Source organism: Nuphar pumila, chromosome 3 (genome assembly GCF_984573655.1).
Source record: "Nuphar pumila chromosome 3, dmNupPumi1.hap1.1, whole genome shotgun sequence".
Classification (NCBI taxonomy): Eukaryota; Viridiplantae; Streptophyta; class Magnoliopsida; order Nymphaeales; family Nymphaeaceae; genus Nuphar; species Nuphar pumila.
Window position 1 is genome coordinate 98,010,788 of NC_143251.1, and position 13,509 is coordinate 98,024,296.

General features: G+C 35.1%; 1 protein-coding gene across 3 annotated transcripts in view; it reads right to left on the reverse strand.

Annotated features, from left to right (window-relative positions):
* Positions 1-13,509, reverse strand: part of DEG10 (DegP protease 10) — a 58,999-nt gene that overhangs the window by 16,995 nt on the left and 28,495 nt on the right. For 2 of the 3 annotated variants that reach the window (XM_090001719.1, XM_090001718.1), the window contains exons 2-7: positions 9,016-9,261; positions 7,656-7,851; positions 6,064-6,323; positions 5,858-5,985; positions 4,573-4,776; positions 4,197-4,247 (exon numbers count right to left, since the gene is read on the reverse strand). In XM_090001719.1, coding sequence (XP_089857845.1) covers positions 4,197-4,247; positions 4,573-4,776; positions 5,858-5,985; positions 6,064-6,323; positions 7,656-7,851; positions 9,016-9,261 — 1,085 coding nt within the window. The remainder of the gene's footprint in view (positions 1-4,196; positions 4,248-4,572; positions 4,777-5,857; positions 5,986-6,063; positions 6,324-7,655; positions 7,852-9,015; positions 9,262-13,509) is intronic. The other variant, XM_090001720.1, reaches the window with a different exon arrangement.

The following is a 13,509-nucleotide window of genomic DNA, read 5'->3' on the forward strand; positions in this document are numbered from 1 at the left end:
AATTTCACCCCCAAAGTCCGAATGAAAATTTTTAATGTTAGTTCTAAATTCATTTTTGACTAGGTTGTGAAATTTTTGGAAACAAGAGAACATTTTTTATTGAGTCTAAGGAAGTATAGCCAAATGTGTCTAATAAAATCATCAACAAATATCACATACTAAGATAATCCACCTTTAGATACAAAGAGAGCCGGTCCCCATACATCTGAATGCACTAATTCAAATGGTTCTTTAGATACAAAATTACTAGATCCAAAAGATAACATTTTCATTTTTCCAAGAATGCACTCCTTACACAAAAAATCTGTTTGATTACAAGCATTTTCAAGAAAAAGGAAGAGATACAATTTTGATAAGCTTGGATATACTAATCTCCTACTCCATAATTATATGTCATTCTTTTCAACATAATTACAAAAAGATTTTGTTGGCAAACATAGTGAATCCATGAAGTACAAATCTTCTCTCCTATGACCTTGCCCAATCAGCTGACCGGAGATCCTACACCCGACAACCATTAGGTGAAAAGGAGATTTCTCATTTATGATTCGAAATTTATGAAATAGAAAGTAAGTTTAAATTAAGGTTAGGTATTATTCTAAGTTTCTAACATTAGGCACACAAAAACTTTGAAAATCTTTGGGAAAGTCTTTTAAATCACCTAAGCCCTTAATTTTATGAAAAGTTCCATTAGCGGTGGAGACAAAAGAATCAAAAGAATTAGTGTGGCATTTGGACAAGAATGACTCATTGGAAATCATGTGAAATGATGCCCCCAAATCCAAGTATCCAATAAATCATACCAGGATCGCATTAGGTAGATATTGCAATTCTAGATATAGATGAAGCTTAACCTTTGAGAAGTGGTTGAAGACCCTCCACCAACTGAGAAAGAGACGTTGATCTAATATATTTTGACCCTTCATCGGTCTCACTTTTTTCTTCATGGGATGGCCCCATGGATGCAACCCTCATTTCTTCTTACCTTTCAATCCTTCTTCTCTTTGGACAAAAGGGTTTAATGTGGCTCGACTCATTTCCTTTTTGCATTCATGCTCATTGCCTTGCTTCCCTAAGTTTGATGGTTTATATACACAAGTATTTGATTTTAGTTACCGCCAAGACTAAATCATCATTCTTGGAACTTTGCTTTTTTAATCTATTCCCTTCCATGCTTAGTTCCTTCAATGTTTTGACTATGGTGGGAATGTTTCCTTTATGAACCAAAGCGGGCTTTGTAGTTTCGAATTTAGGCCTTAACCCATTTACAAATTGATAGAATAGCTCATTTGATAGTTGAGATAGAGCATTATAGTACTCTCGAATGCTTATATCTCCTTCTCTTATGGTTCTAACTTTGTCTTGAAGATTGTAGTCATGTGTAATATCTTTGAGCATATACATATCATGAAAATAATTTTACATGTCACTAGCATAGTCAAATTTTGACAAACTTGAGCAAATCTTTATGTACACGCTATTTATAGCTATGACATGATTCTTGAGTGACCCATTTTTCATTCTTTCAATTTCTTTTCATAATAGGATACAACTTTGTTCATCTCTTCTCCTTAAAGTGCAACTTTCTCCTCATTTCACTCTTGGTAAGGACTAGTTTAGGCTCGCTTTTGGAACCATTCACTAATCTCCACAATCCTTTCCCCCATATGTGAGGCTTTATAATAGAAACTCACAGCATATAGTTGGAATCATTGAGTTTGATGGGAATGATGGTGATGGTCTCCTTGTCCTTCATAGGATGCATCAAAGAGAGACAAAGATAAGAATAAGATGGAAGGTAAAAGGAATGAGGAGAACACCATGACACTTGACCACGAGCAGCACTTGAATCATGATCGAGTACAAGGTAAGCCCATGAGTGCTCGGATCACCAACACAAATTTTACATTCAAGGATCAAGAGCTTCATGTAATGAGAGCCTCAAAGAAGTAGAATCACAATGCCACTAAGGGCTCACAGAAATGCACTCACAATATAAAAAAATATTATTTTATTAATGAATCAAATGCATAAAGAATGAAATGGAATACAAAGGGAGAACCCCACATATAAACAAAAGGAGGCCATGTACTAGCCGTTAGACTAGTTTAACCGCTAGATTTAGACTACTCCTAACAGCTAGTCAACTCTGGTCAAGCCAAAAAAATAATAAAATAAAAAATACAAAAAATGCATTTTACATAAATATAAAAACATAAATATATACGTATTATATATACACAAATACTGGGAAATGGAAACCTACAAATAGGCACAGTGCTAAATGAAACATGCTATTGGATTTTCAGTATTTTTTTTTAATTCGGACCCCATAAATGTGTTCATCATGATTGAATTAGAAATCGACACTTGGATCATGTATTTTGGATGGGAAAAATGGCATTTGGAGCCTCGAAAATTTTGTAGGTTTTCATTTCCCCACACACTAATAATGTGTGTGTGTATATATATATATAGAGAGAGAGAGAGAGACATTAACAAAAATACTGATAATACTGGTTTTTCATTGAAAAAAGATAATCCAAGGGTTGATCCCCACTAAATCAACCATGCTGACACATTACAAGGTTACACTGAGCCAAAATGACTTGCATCGTGAGATTCCAACTAGATTGTAGGTACAATAGATTTAGCAAAATTATACCCCTTATATAAAACACGTGCAAGTCTCCCTGCATGTGGCTCGTCCCTGAGCACTGCCTGTGGCTCAGGGGAAAGAGGAACTCTTGATTTTAAGAAAAAATAAACTTGAGTTCTGTTAGGATTAAAACACAACACATTAGTTAGCATCTAATTTATGAGAAGCACACACATCTGGTGGGAAGGGAAGCATGAAGAAGTGTTATCAATTCATCCAAGCATGGATTGAAACAAAAATGTGAGCCAAATAGAAGAATATAATATATATGCTATGTAGTCAAAAACGCTAGGCGGTGCCTAGTTGGTAGACCCCTAAAAAGACTAGTTGAGGACTAGGCGAGACTAGTCAGACTAGTTGGTATCCCAATAAGAATATAAAAAAGTATACAAAATATACATAAAAATATGTTTAATTCTTTTACTAATAAGATGTTTTCATCACACACAAGTACAAAATTACACATGCTTTCACAAAATATATTAATATACATAACCAGAATATACATATATATATAATTGTACATTTCACACAACACGGATATATATATATATACACATATTCAGCATAATCAACAAAATATGATTTCAGCATTTCACAGAAGCACAACACACACACACACACACACACACACACACACACACACACACACATATATATATATATATATATATATATAACATATTACATAATTCATAATATTAAACATGCTTGCAGTCTTTTATAGAAAAAATCATCATAAACAAAGTAACACACACACACACACACAGATATATATATATATATATATATATATATATATATATATATATATATATATCATCATGTTTTCATCATTTCACAAAACAAATCACACAAACACATACATATATAATTATATATATATACAAAAAATAACAGAATATATATAATAATAATAAATAACTAAACAGCCCACGTCTCTAGGCGGGGGCAGCTTAGTTGCCGACTAGGTGCCTTAGTCGGTGCCTAGTTGGCAAACTTAGTACCTTTTAAGGTACCCACCTAGGAATTGCAAAGCCTAGGCATTAACTTACGCCTAGACTGACTAGGCAGAGTAATAGGTGCCTAGCCGGGGCTTTTGACTACATTAGCCTATATGGTGAAAGCACGCTGTTAGACTCAAGAAGCACCCTCTCATATAATTCAAAAACAATGCAATTTTCAGTTTGCAGCTTGCTTTGTTAAATTCAGCAATTCCTTGGACTTTGTAGCAAGTAGCAACATATTTAATCAAACGTTATCATGTCTTTACATTTTCCATGCTGGCATAGTTAGGGGTCTAATCATTGTTGTAATCGCAATAATTTCTAGTAAGTGATTCCCTAAACACTTTATCAATCAATTTTTCTCATCCTGGCATTGTGACCACTTTCAGCGAAGTCCTTTCCACTCCCTGCAATAACCAGCCCCTATTCCTGGCTATCAAAATTAATCTATTTTGGTTGGTGTTCCAATTTGTATGTAGTGCTTTTATTTGGCACACACACACACACATATAGAGAAAGAAAGAGAGTACCTGTAATTCAGCTAGCCGTTCATACCCAGCATTAATGTCATCCATTAAGACCTAAAATGGCATAACAAGTAAAAACAAATAGATGAATTACTATGACATTTCTGAAGAGAAGAAAGAAGACCGAATCGTAGAGTTACAAGGTAACACAAAAAATCTTCTATTTACGTCCACTAGTGCAATTATACTAGTTTAAAGCAAAATGAAGCATAGAGCATAGCCATCGAATGATTAAAAGCATAGTCCATTAAAATGGACAATTAAAAATTCTAAAGTGCACTCATACTTTGCAATTCAGAGGCCTACTGAGAAAGGTGTACAAAGATGTACAAACCAACTAGTAGAATCCAATTGCATAGGCAAGGAAAAGTAAAATAACCTGAGAAAGGATGACAAGCTGCTCGCCAGCTTTCTTTGGCATATCTCGCAGAGCACGCTCGCACAATCGACGAGGTGATGTGTTATACCAGTCTTCTCCATATTCATGAAGATAAGGTTGAGTGAGAGGAACAAAAACTAGGCCAGAAAAAATGTAGTAACTGGGCAATCTGTCAAATTGGTGAACTGGAACTAATGGTTGTAACTGAAAATAACACCAAAGCTATCATTGATTAAATTGAAAAAAGTCCAACCAAAATGCATTTAACAGCAGAGAGAATCCAGAAAATTCTCCAAATATTTCTAATGACGATACAAAATGACCAAGTTACATACAAGAACTTGAGAAAGTCTGCTTGAGTTACTCATATCCACTATTTGCCAGACACTGAAGTCACCAACAAACTAGATAATAATGAAGCGCATAGCAACTCAGAGACAATCGAGTATCTAAAAAATACAAGCTAGCACATAGTTTTGATACTACATGCTCAAGATGAATTCAGTACACATGCTTTTTGCAAGAATTTGTGAAGTAAACTAAACTTGAAATAAGACCCGAAGGGGTAGTGTAGTTGGAACGGGCCTCGACTGTTTGATGGGCAGTCGGGGTTCAATTCCTGCGAGCGTTACTCCCCTTGCGTAAGCCGAAGCCGGTGGCTCCTTGGGGGCAAGGGGTGTGCCCGGGTTTACACCTCCTGGGTGGTTTTCACTTTCCTATATGGAAAAAAAAAACTAAATGCCTGAAATGACTGTTGTGATAGTTCATCTTACAATCATAATATTTGCGATATTGATAACCATAGTAGCAAATTCTAGTTTAATCATCACTCCATCACATAACAAGAGAACACCATCAATCTCACACGATAAAGTAAATGCTATGTAACATGGACTCTTCTAACAGGGCACCGCACCTGTGTCGCACCCAGGCAGGTGCGACACTTGGACACAGCTTCCTTTATGTTAGGTGAAGTCAACCACATTGAGGTCCATTTCTATCCAAAAGTAGATTCAGTTAACCCTAATTAAGTCTAGTTTTATCTATATTATATTTATATATATATATATAAATACATAAATGCACACACATACGTAGTGTTAACTTAAAACTGTTAAAAATTATATATATATATATATACCCTCCCCGCAGCCCCGCACCCAAGTTTTTTTAAAGTGCAGCATCACCGCATCTGCACCCATACCCGCATCCGGACCTGCACCTATGTGACATAGAGTAAATGACATTCTAAGAAGAAATTGTATTGGACAGAAATCCTACTCACAGGTCCAAGGGTAACAGTCAGTTCATACTCTACACCATCTCGTAAAACTTTGAGTTGAGCTGTTTCATTGGGCTTTTTCATAGAGACCATATGATCAAAGGTTATCCGCTCTCTGTTCCGAAAAGGAACTGCAATGATACCAACATAGAATCAAATGAATGAATGACAATCAAAATAATAGGAGAAAAAACAGCTAGAACGTGTACCGGTTCCATCATTTGCTATAGGAATTCCATCAAATGACAGAATAATATCATCTTTCCTGAGCACCTGATATGCATCTGAAAGAGGATTTATTTTGCTAATGAGCACTCCAGTCATCTCAGGTTGCATATGGAAGTCTTCTCTCAGTTGCACATTTTCTGTAGGCTGGCATGACACACCCAGAGAACAAAATCCAGTATATTTTCCACTTTCCTCCACACCATTTATAAAATGCTTTATTATGGGTACTGGAATTATATACCTAAAAAGAAAAGAAAAATCAAACAAGGAAAAGAAATAATATACAACAGAACTTAGAAAGCATGTATTACAATATAATGAATGACAAGCTGATGCAACTGGACCTGACTCATGCCAGATCTCCATTTCTTGCCTCAAAATCATGAGTAGAAAAATTATGTCCCAGTTCAAAAGAATGTGATAAATCTATGTTACCTGATGAAGGAAAAGAAAGAAAACTATGTAATTGCACTTATTCATCACCAGAGACCATCAGAAAAGACTGGTCCAAGGTTTCCATTTCAGGATCCCGAATTACCCCAAATCAAGCTGCTTCCTAAGTCAATTCATTCAAAGATGCAGGAGACAACCTGATCCAGTTCAGCAGAGACTAGGGATTTGAACAGTCATGTTGGGTTATGATACAGGAGTCACTGAGTTGCACCCAACAGATGAGTGGTAACAGAAAGTGATACCAATGTAAATTGCATCAGCAGTTTTCAATTTTCAAAGTTGCTGCCATCAAAATACTAACAAAGGGTCTTACCCATAGTTTAGCACTTTAGGACAACTCTCCTAACTTTAATGTTGAAGGATCTTGCGCAAAACCCTCAACTGACCTCCTAAGGCTTCATTTTGAGGTTTAAAGGGGGAAAAGGTAGGTTAGTAAGGGCAAAACAAAAAGGGTACTAGGGTTCAATTTGAGAAAATCTCTAACCTTTTAGGGTAATTTGATCCAAAAACACAAGGGAAGAAGTCCAAATTGAGTTTAGGAAGTGAACAGAGGGTTAAAATGACCCCTTTTGCCTTAAAAAGTGCCCTAAAAGCTGTCAATCACCACTTTTTTAGCTGCCAAAAAAGTAAAAAAGGAAAAGATGCCAACTCATACAATACAAATTGTATCGTACTTTACAGTATGATACACATCTATATCTTACGAAACAGGTTACCATGACCCAACAAAACATGGTTAACCAATACATTAGTAGGTAGCATATTGGCCCTTAGGACAATAGTACAATATAGCATATCATATTGTGTGATACTGATAAGTTGATAACACTGGCACTAAAGGCTCTCTGTTAAATCATAGGCAAGAAACCTTGATTTCAAATTTAATTTTTCTCCACTCAAGAATAAACAAAAAAAGAAAATTTTACCACAAGCCATAACTAGATCTTTTAGTGGTTCAAAAGTTAGCATTGTTGCCTATATCAAGAATGTGAAGCATGACAAAACATAGTAACATGCCATTAAACAAATACAGTACCAAATTAAATTGCATAGAGGCATTCTAAGATGAGCTAGCATATAGAGGGAGAGAAGAAAGGAGAAACTACTTATAGATACTCACCCAATATTTTCAGCACCTGAAAGATTTTGAAAAGCAACACCTGCTACCTTGTCACCCATGATTGCAGGACCTCCACTATTACCTGGGTTAATGGCTGCATCTATTTGTATTGCCATCAGTTGGGTAGCACCATGGACATATTGTGTTGGTTCAACTCTAGAGACAACACCTTTTGTCACCGAGATATTGTCTCCACCTGCAATTATTAATCATCTTGATTACTCCTATTTCCTACTAAATGGTTTTCCCCTTAAAACTTGGTAAATATGGCAAGGTATCTTATCCAAGCCTTGCTATATAAAACTGATGCATCATGTGTCATGGGAATGGGCTAACTAAGGATAAAAATGGAGAAGATAGTGACCCAAACCTGAGGTTTACATGGAGAATCAAGGACACAATTCTGCCATGCTATATGATATTGATGTATCTAGGCCTATGGAAACCAGCAAGCTAAGGATATCAACACCTTTGTTCTTCCTAATTATAAGAATTAAACAAACTTGAGGTTTATTTGAAGTAAGATCAAGGTCTCCATGGTTTACAGATATAGATGGCATGCACTTTAGATGTAGTTTGTGAATAACGAGAAGTTACACAGAATGCAAACCAGTTTGCACCCTTAGACAATGAGTAAGCCATTGTTGGTCAATTGCTTTGACAAATGACAACTGCTTCAAATGTCAAGTAAGCTAACCTAGTTAAGGAATGCAACTAGATTGCTGAAGTGGACATTAAGTCCTTGAGCAAACAAACAAAATAAGTTCTTAGTTGCCATAATTGCTGCCAATATGGGCATATTGTAGAAATTTTGCAATGGTAAACTATTCGCAATACTATTATCAACAAGATGAATTGAAAGGAATTCTTTTAGATGCAGCATTAGAGTGCACTTAATTAAAGATTTTGTATTCTCTCTAGTTTTTATTAGATGCGACATTTTACATGTTAAGGATGAAAATCTGAAATTTTATTTCAACTCCACTGTCTTGCCTAGTCATTTTTGCGGTTCCTACAATGTTTAGTAACTATGGATTTAAGAACTTGATATTACTTAAAAAGGCATAGTCTACCACAAAAGTCGAATAGATATCGATGCCACAAGTACTTAATTTTCTTCCTTGAGTAGTGTATGAAAATTTCAACACTTCTTACGCTGAAATTATTGACCAAATTATTAAGGATTATACATGTAAGCAAACACAAAGTCCCACATGCACACAAATAAGAAAACACGATGAAATACAAAGTCCTTAAACAAGCTATAATGGAATATAACATAAACTTGTTAGGATAAATTAGCATTTCTTATACATCTTGCAATTATTCAAGGGTGCATGTTTAAAACTAGAAGTCTCACCCTGAGGATAACCAACAACGGCCACAGCTTCTTGCAAAAATGGTATGTCACCAAGCTCCAGAAAGTGCATCCCTTCCCAAAATTCTTCGCTTTCAACAACAAGAAGGGCAAGATCACACTCGTGTCCAACAGCTTGCACTTCTGCCCGATACTTTGTAGGAGACCCATGCTTTCTGACAAGGACAAATGTATGATCTGATACAACGTGTGCATTAGTAAGGATCCTGCGCCCAGAGATTACAAAACCTGAATAATGATATGTTAGAAAGCAAAAGAATCAAACTGCTACAATAATCAAGCAGAAAGGATACAACCATAATAACCAAACAGCAAAAGATAGAACATGTTATTCACCAAACAGCATATTATTTAGACTAGAATAAAAGGCACACAAGTTAGTACTCAGCATCTTAGTAGAGTCAAATTACAAAAGTGTCACAAGAATCAGCAGTGGTACACAGAAAAGGCTAGTATCATAACATGTACAAAGGTTAACAAGTATAAGGGAGCATTTGGATGACATTCAAAAACTTGGTTTTCCTAAAATTTGGTTTTGTAAATTAGCTTTGGTAAACTTTAAAAACCAGGTTTTCTTGTTTGGATGACAATTTGTTAACCAAGTTTTATGCTTTTTCTTGATTTTTGTACAAAAACTTAATAGCATTTAACTTTTGAGGCTGATCCTTTTCAAGTCAATGACAGCCCTCTTTCAATTAGAGAGTAGGGCTGCAAACAGGTAGGAATGGGCACCAGGCTCAGAGGCCCGGGGTCCACACTCCCTAGTTTGGTTGGGCCATGTTAGGGCCGATCTTTTGGAGTATGGCCTAGTCCAAACCGAGCCTATGTCCTAGCAGGCCAAATACGGCCTGGGCTCGCAAGCAAATACAAGCAGCCTAATTCAAAAGATATATATATATATATATATATATATATATATGATCCCTGTTGTATATAATGTGTATTAATATGTATATACTACATATAATGTAATAGAAAATATATAATGTACATATATAATATATATAAAATATCTTTCTTTCAAATATATATAATATAGATATTATGTAGATGTATATTATATATCTAATATAGATAGTTTATATATATTATATATGTACATTATATATTTTTTATTACATTATATGTATATACATATTAATACACATTATATACAACAGGGATTGTATATATATATATAGAGAGAGAGAGAGAAGGTAGCCAGAAAAGGGGGGTGGCCCCTTTCCAGCAGATTTATGGCCAGAAAACGGCCACAAAAGCAGTTTTAGAAAGTAAAAACTCTTTGACTGTTTTCGGCCATCGATTGGCAGGAAAACGGCCTGGATGGAACCATCCGGCATTAATGGTATCATTCTGACCAATTGGTGGCCAGAAAACAGCCAAACAGTGTTAAAATGTAAAACTGTACATATATATATAATAATATTATATTATTATATATATAAATATATTTTTCATTTCTTTCTTTTCTGTAATTTTTTTCCTTTATTTTTATTTTTTGTCTTTATGTCATCTAGTTCAGTTTGAACTAGAATGACTGTTGCTAGTCAAGTCCTGTCCCGACTTGACTAGCAATAGAGTTGTTGGACTGACTCTTAATAGAGCTGTTGGACTGTGTCCAACAGCTCTATTGAGTCCTCTTTCAGCTGTGTATATAAAGGGGTGCAGCCCCTCTTGTATTTTATTTCAATGCTTCTTAAGCAATTGGTTTTTCATATCAATAAAGAATACATTTTTATTTTTATTTTGTTTTCAGTTATACCCTTTTTAAGGGTTATGCTTTAGTGTCATTCTTGACACTTGCCCTTGTGAATCTAAGCTCGTGTTTCGAAGATCCCCATTTTATTTCATGGTTTCAGAGCCGCGGAAGTACTAAATCTTGAGGAAAAGCTGCCTCAATTTCCATGCCTGTTTGCAAAAGTGTTCACCACTTGAAGAGAAGTGTTTTATCACTTCATTGGAGAAGATTTCACATCTTGTTGTGTTGTTTTTTCTTCTTTCTTTTTCATTCTCCTTGTTTTTCTTCTATCTCTATTCTTTCTCTCCTTGTAATCAATGGATGACAATGATAAAGTCATCATCATGCCTATGAAACTAAGCGATACGAACTATGTAACATGGGCTTCAATCATGAAGCACCATATATGGGGAAAAGGCCTGTGGGGGATTGTGGATGGTTCTGATTCGGAACTTAAACTATCTCTTACTAAAAAGGAGGGAGATAAAGAGGTTCCTCTATCGGAAGAAGAGAAAATCAAGGCTATTGTCTCATACAAGAAGAAATGGAAAGAATGAAGAATATCTCATGCGAAGATAATGTCATGGCTTATCAATAGCGTTGACATTAAAAAATGCTCAAGTCTTGCCAAATTTGATCATGCCGATAAGACATGGGAATACCTTAAGAATATGCATTCCCTTAAAGATATTGCACACGTGTGCAACCTCTAAGAAAAAGTTTGAATGATGACACAAGGAGACAAAACTATTCGTAAATATTACAATGGGTTGTCCGAACTTTGGGAAGAACTTTTCCTTTTAGAACCAAAGTGGCATTGTGCCGAAGACATCGAGCTTCGTCAGAAACAACTCGATGCTAAACATTTTTACCAGTTTATCACTGGATTAAGAGCGGAATTTGAAACCACTAAATCGGCCCTACTTCACCGGGAAAAAATTTCTTCTATAGTTGAAACTATTGAAGAGTTAACAATAGAAGAAAATCGTCTCCGGAAAGGTTCTTTAAAAATTAAAGATAATTATGTTTTAGCCGTGTTTAGACCAGAGAATCATGTTCGATCATATAGGCCTCCTCACTTTAACCGACAAAATGGTGACTATGATAAGAAGAAAGTTATTTGTCATCACTGTCATGAACCGGGACACTACAGACCACAATATCCCAAACTTAAAGAGCTGAGAGAAAAAAGAGTTGCAATTGCTGGATCGGAGCCTAAAGATCAGGATGCACCAGTTTCCTTGGCCCAACTAATGGAGATTCTTTAGCCTCTCATCAAAGGTGCCTCTTCCTCATCTGAAGCTTCAACCGGCGCAGCAGCCTCATCTTTTTCTGATCCGGGTAAAATTTCTTGGCTCCTTGACTCTTGTGCATCTTTTCATATGACCCCAAATAATCAAAGTCTATCCAAATGTGTTAAAAATAAAACAAGTGTGTCAAAGGTCTTTACTGGTTATGGGACTTCTCTTGAAATAGAAGAAATAGGAAATTTTGAAAAAAAATTATAAAACAAAGAAATTTTCTATTTCAGAAATTAGACATGTTCGCAAATTAAATTTAAATCTTTTATCTGTATCTCAAATTTCTGATTATGGGTGTAATATTTCATTTTTTTCTCATGGTTGTTGGGTACAGGATCGTCAGTCAGACAAGCTGATTGGGGAAGGTCATAAAGAAGGAAGACTCTTACATGGATTTTTTTTGAAATGCCGAAGATAGCTTTTTGTTATAATATTCAAAAAATAGAGTTGAAACTGTGGCATAAGAGACTTTGTCACCCACATATAGTCAAAATCCAACATTTTCCAAATATAGGGAAATTTTGTAACTCTGAATCATTTGATTATAAAGATTGTATTATCGTCAAAATGAAAAGATTATCATTTCAGAACAGAACTTTTTTCTCTTCAAGACCACTTGAATTAATACACTCGGATATTTGGGGTCCTGCACCAGTAATTTCTAAAGGAGGATTTGTTTACTATGTTATTTTTGTCGATGATTTCTCCTGACATACGTGGATGTACTTTCTCAAACATAAGTCTGAAGCAGTGTTGTGAAAAGCGTTAAGGCGTAGCGAGGCGCTCCACCAAAATCTGAGGCGAGGCGTAAGCCTCGAGGCGCAAAGCGTAAGCCTCAAAAAATAAAAATTTAACTTAAAAAAAACTATAAAAATGATCTAAAATTATAAATAAATAAGAAATGATTTATTGATGAAGCGTCAACCAACACGAAATAAAAAATCTCAAATAAATGCGAAAAAAATATGAGATTAACATGTAAAAGTAACATTAATGCAACAACTTGATCTATATAAGTATCTAATTGCATAAATATGAGCATTGATTCAATAAAAAACTAACATTAACAAAATGCATATTAGCACTAACAACATCATGTCATAATTAAAAAATGCATGTTAACATTAACAACCAAATGTTAATGTATTTGTTCAGAATTCTTCAAAATGAGAGTGTTAACATTCACAATTACAACTAAAAGTCCCAAAAAACATATAAATGAAAAATAGCTCTATGATATGAATTAGGGCCTAGGCTCTTGTTGTGTCTCGTCATCATCAATATTTAAGTCTTCAATATCATCATCTGAAGAATCCATATAAATAGGTTCTTCTTCATCTTCATTCTCTGACTCTTCATCATCTACACTTTCTTCATCCACGTCCTCAATTACTTCTTTTGCTTTTCTTTTTCCTTCAATAAAAAAACATGTATTAA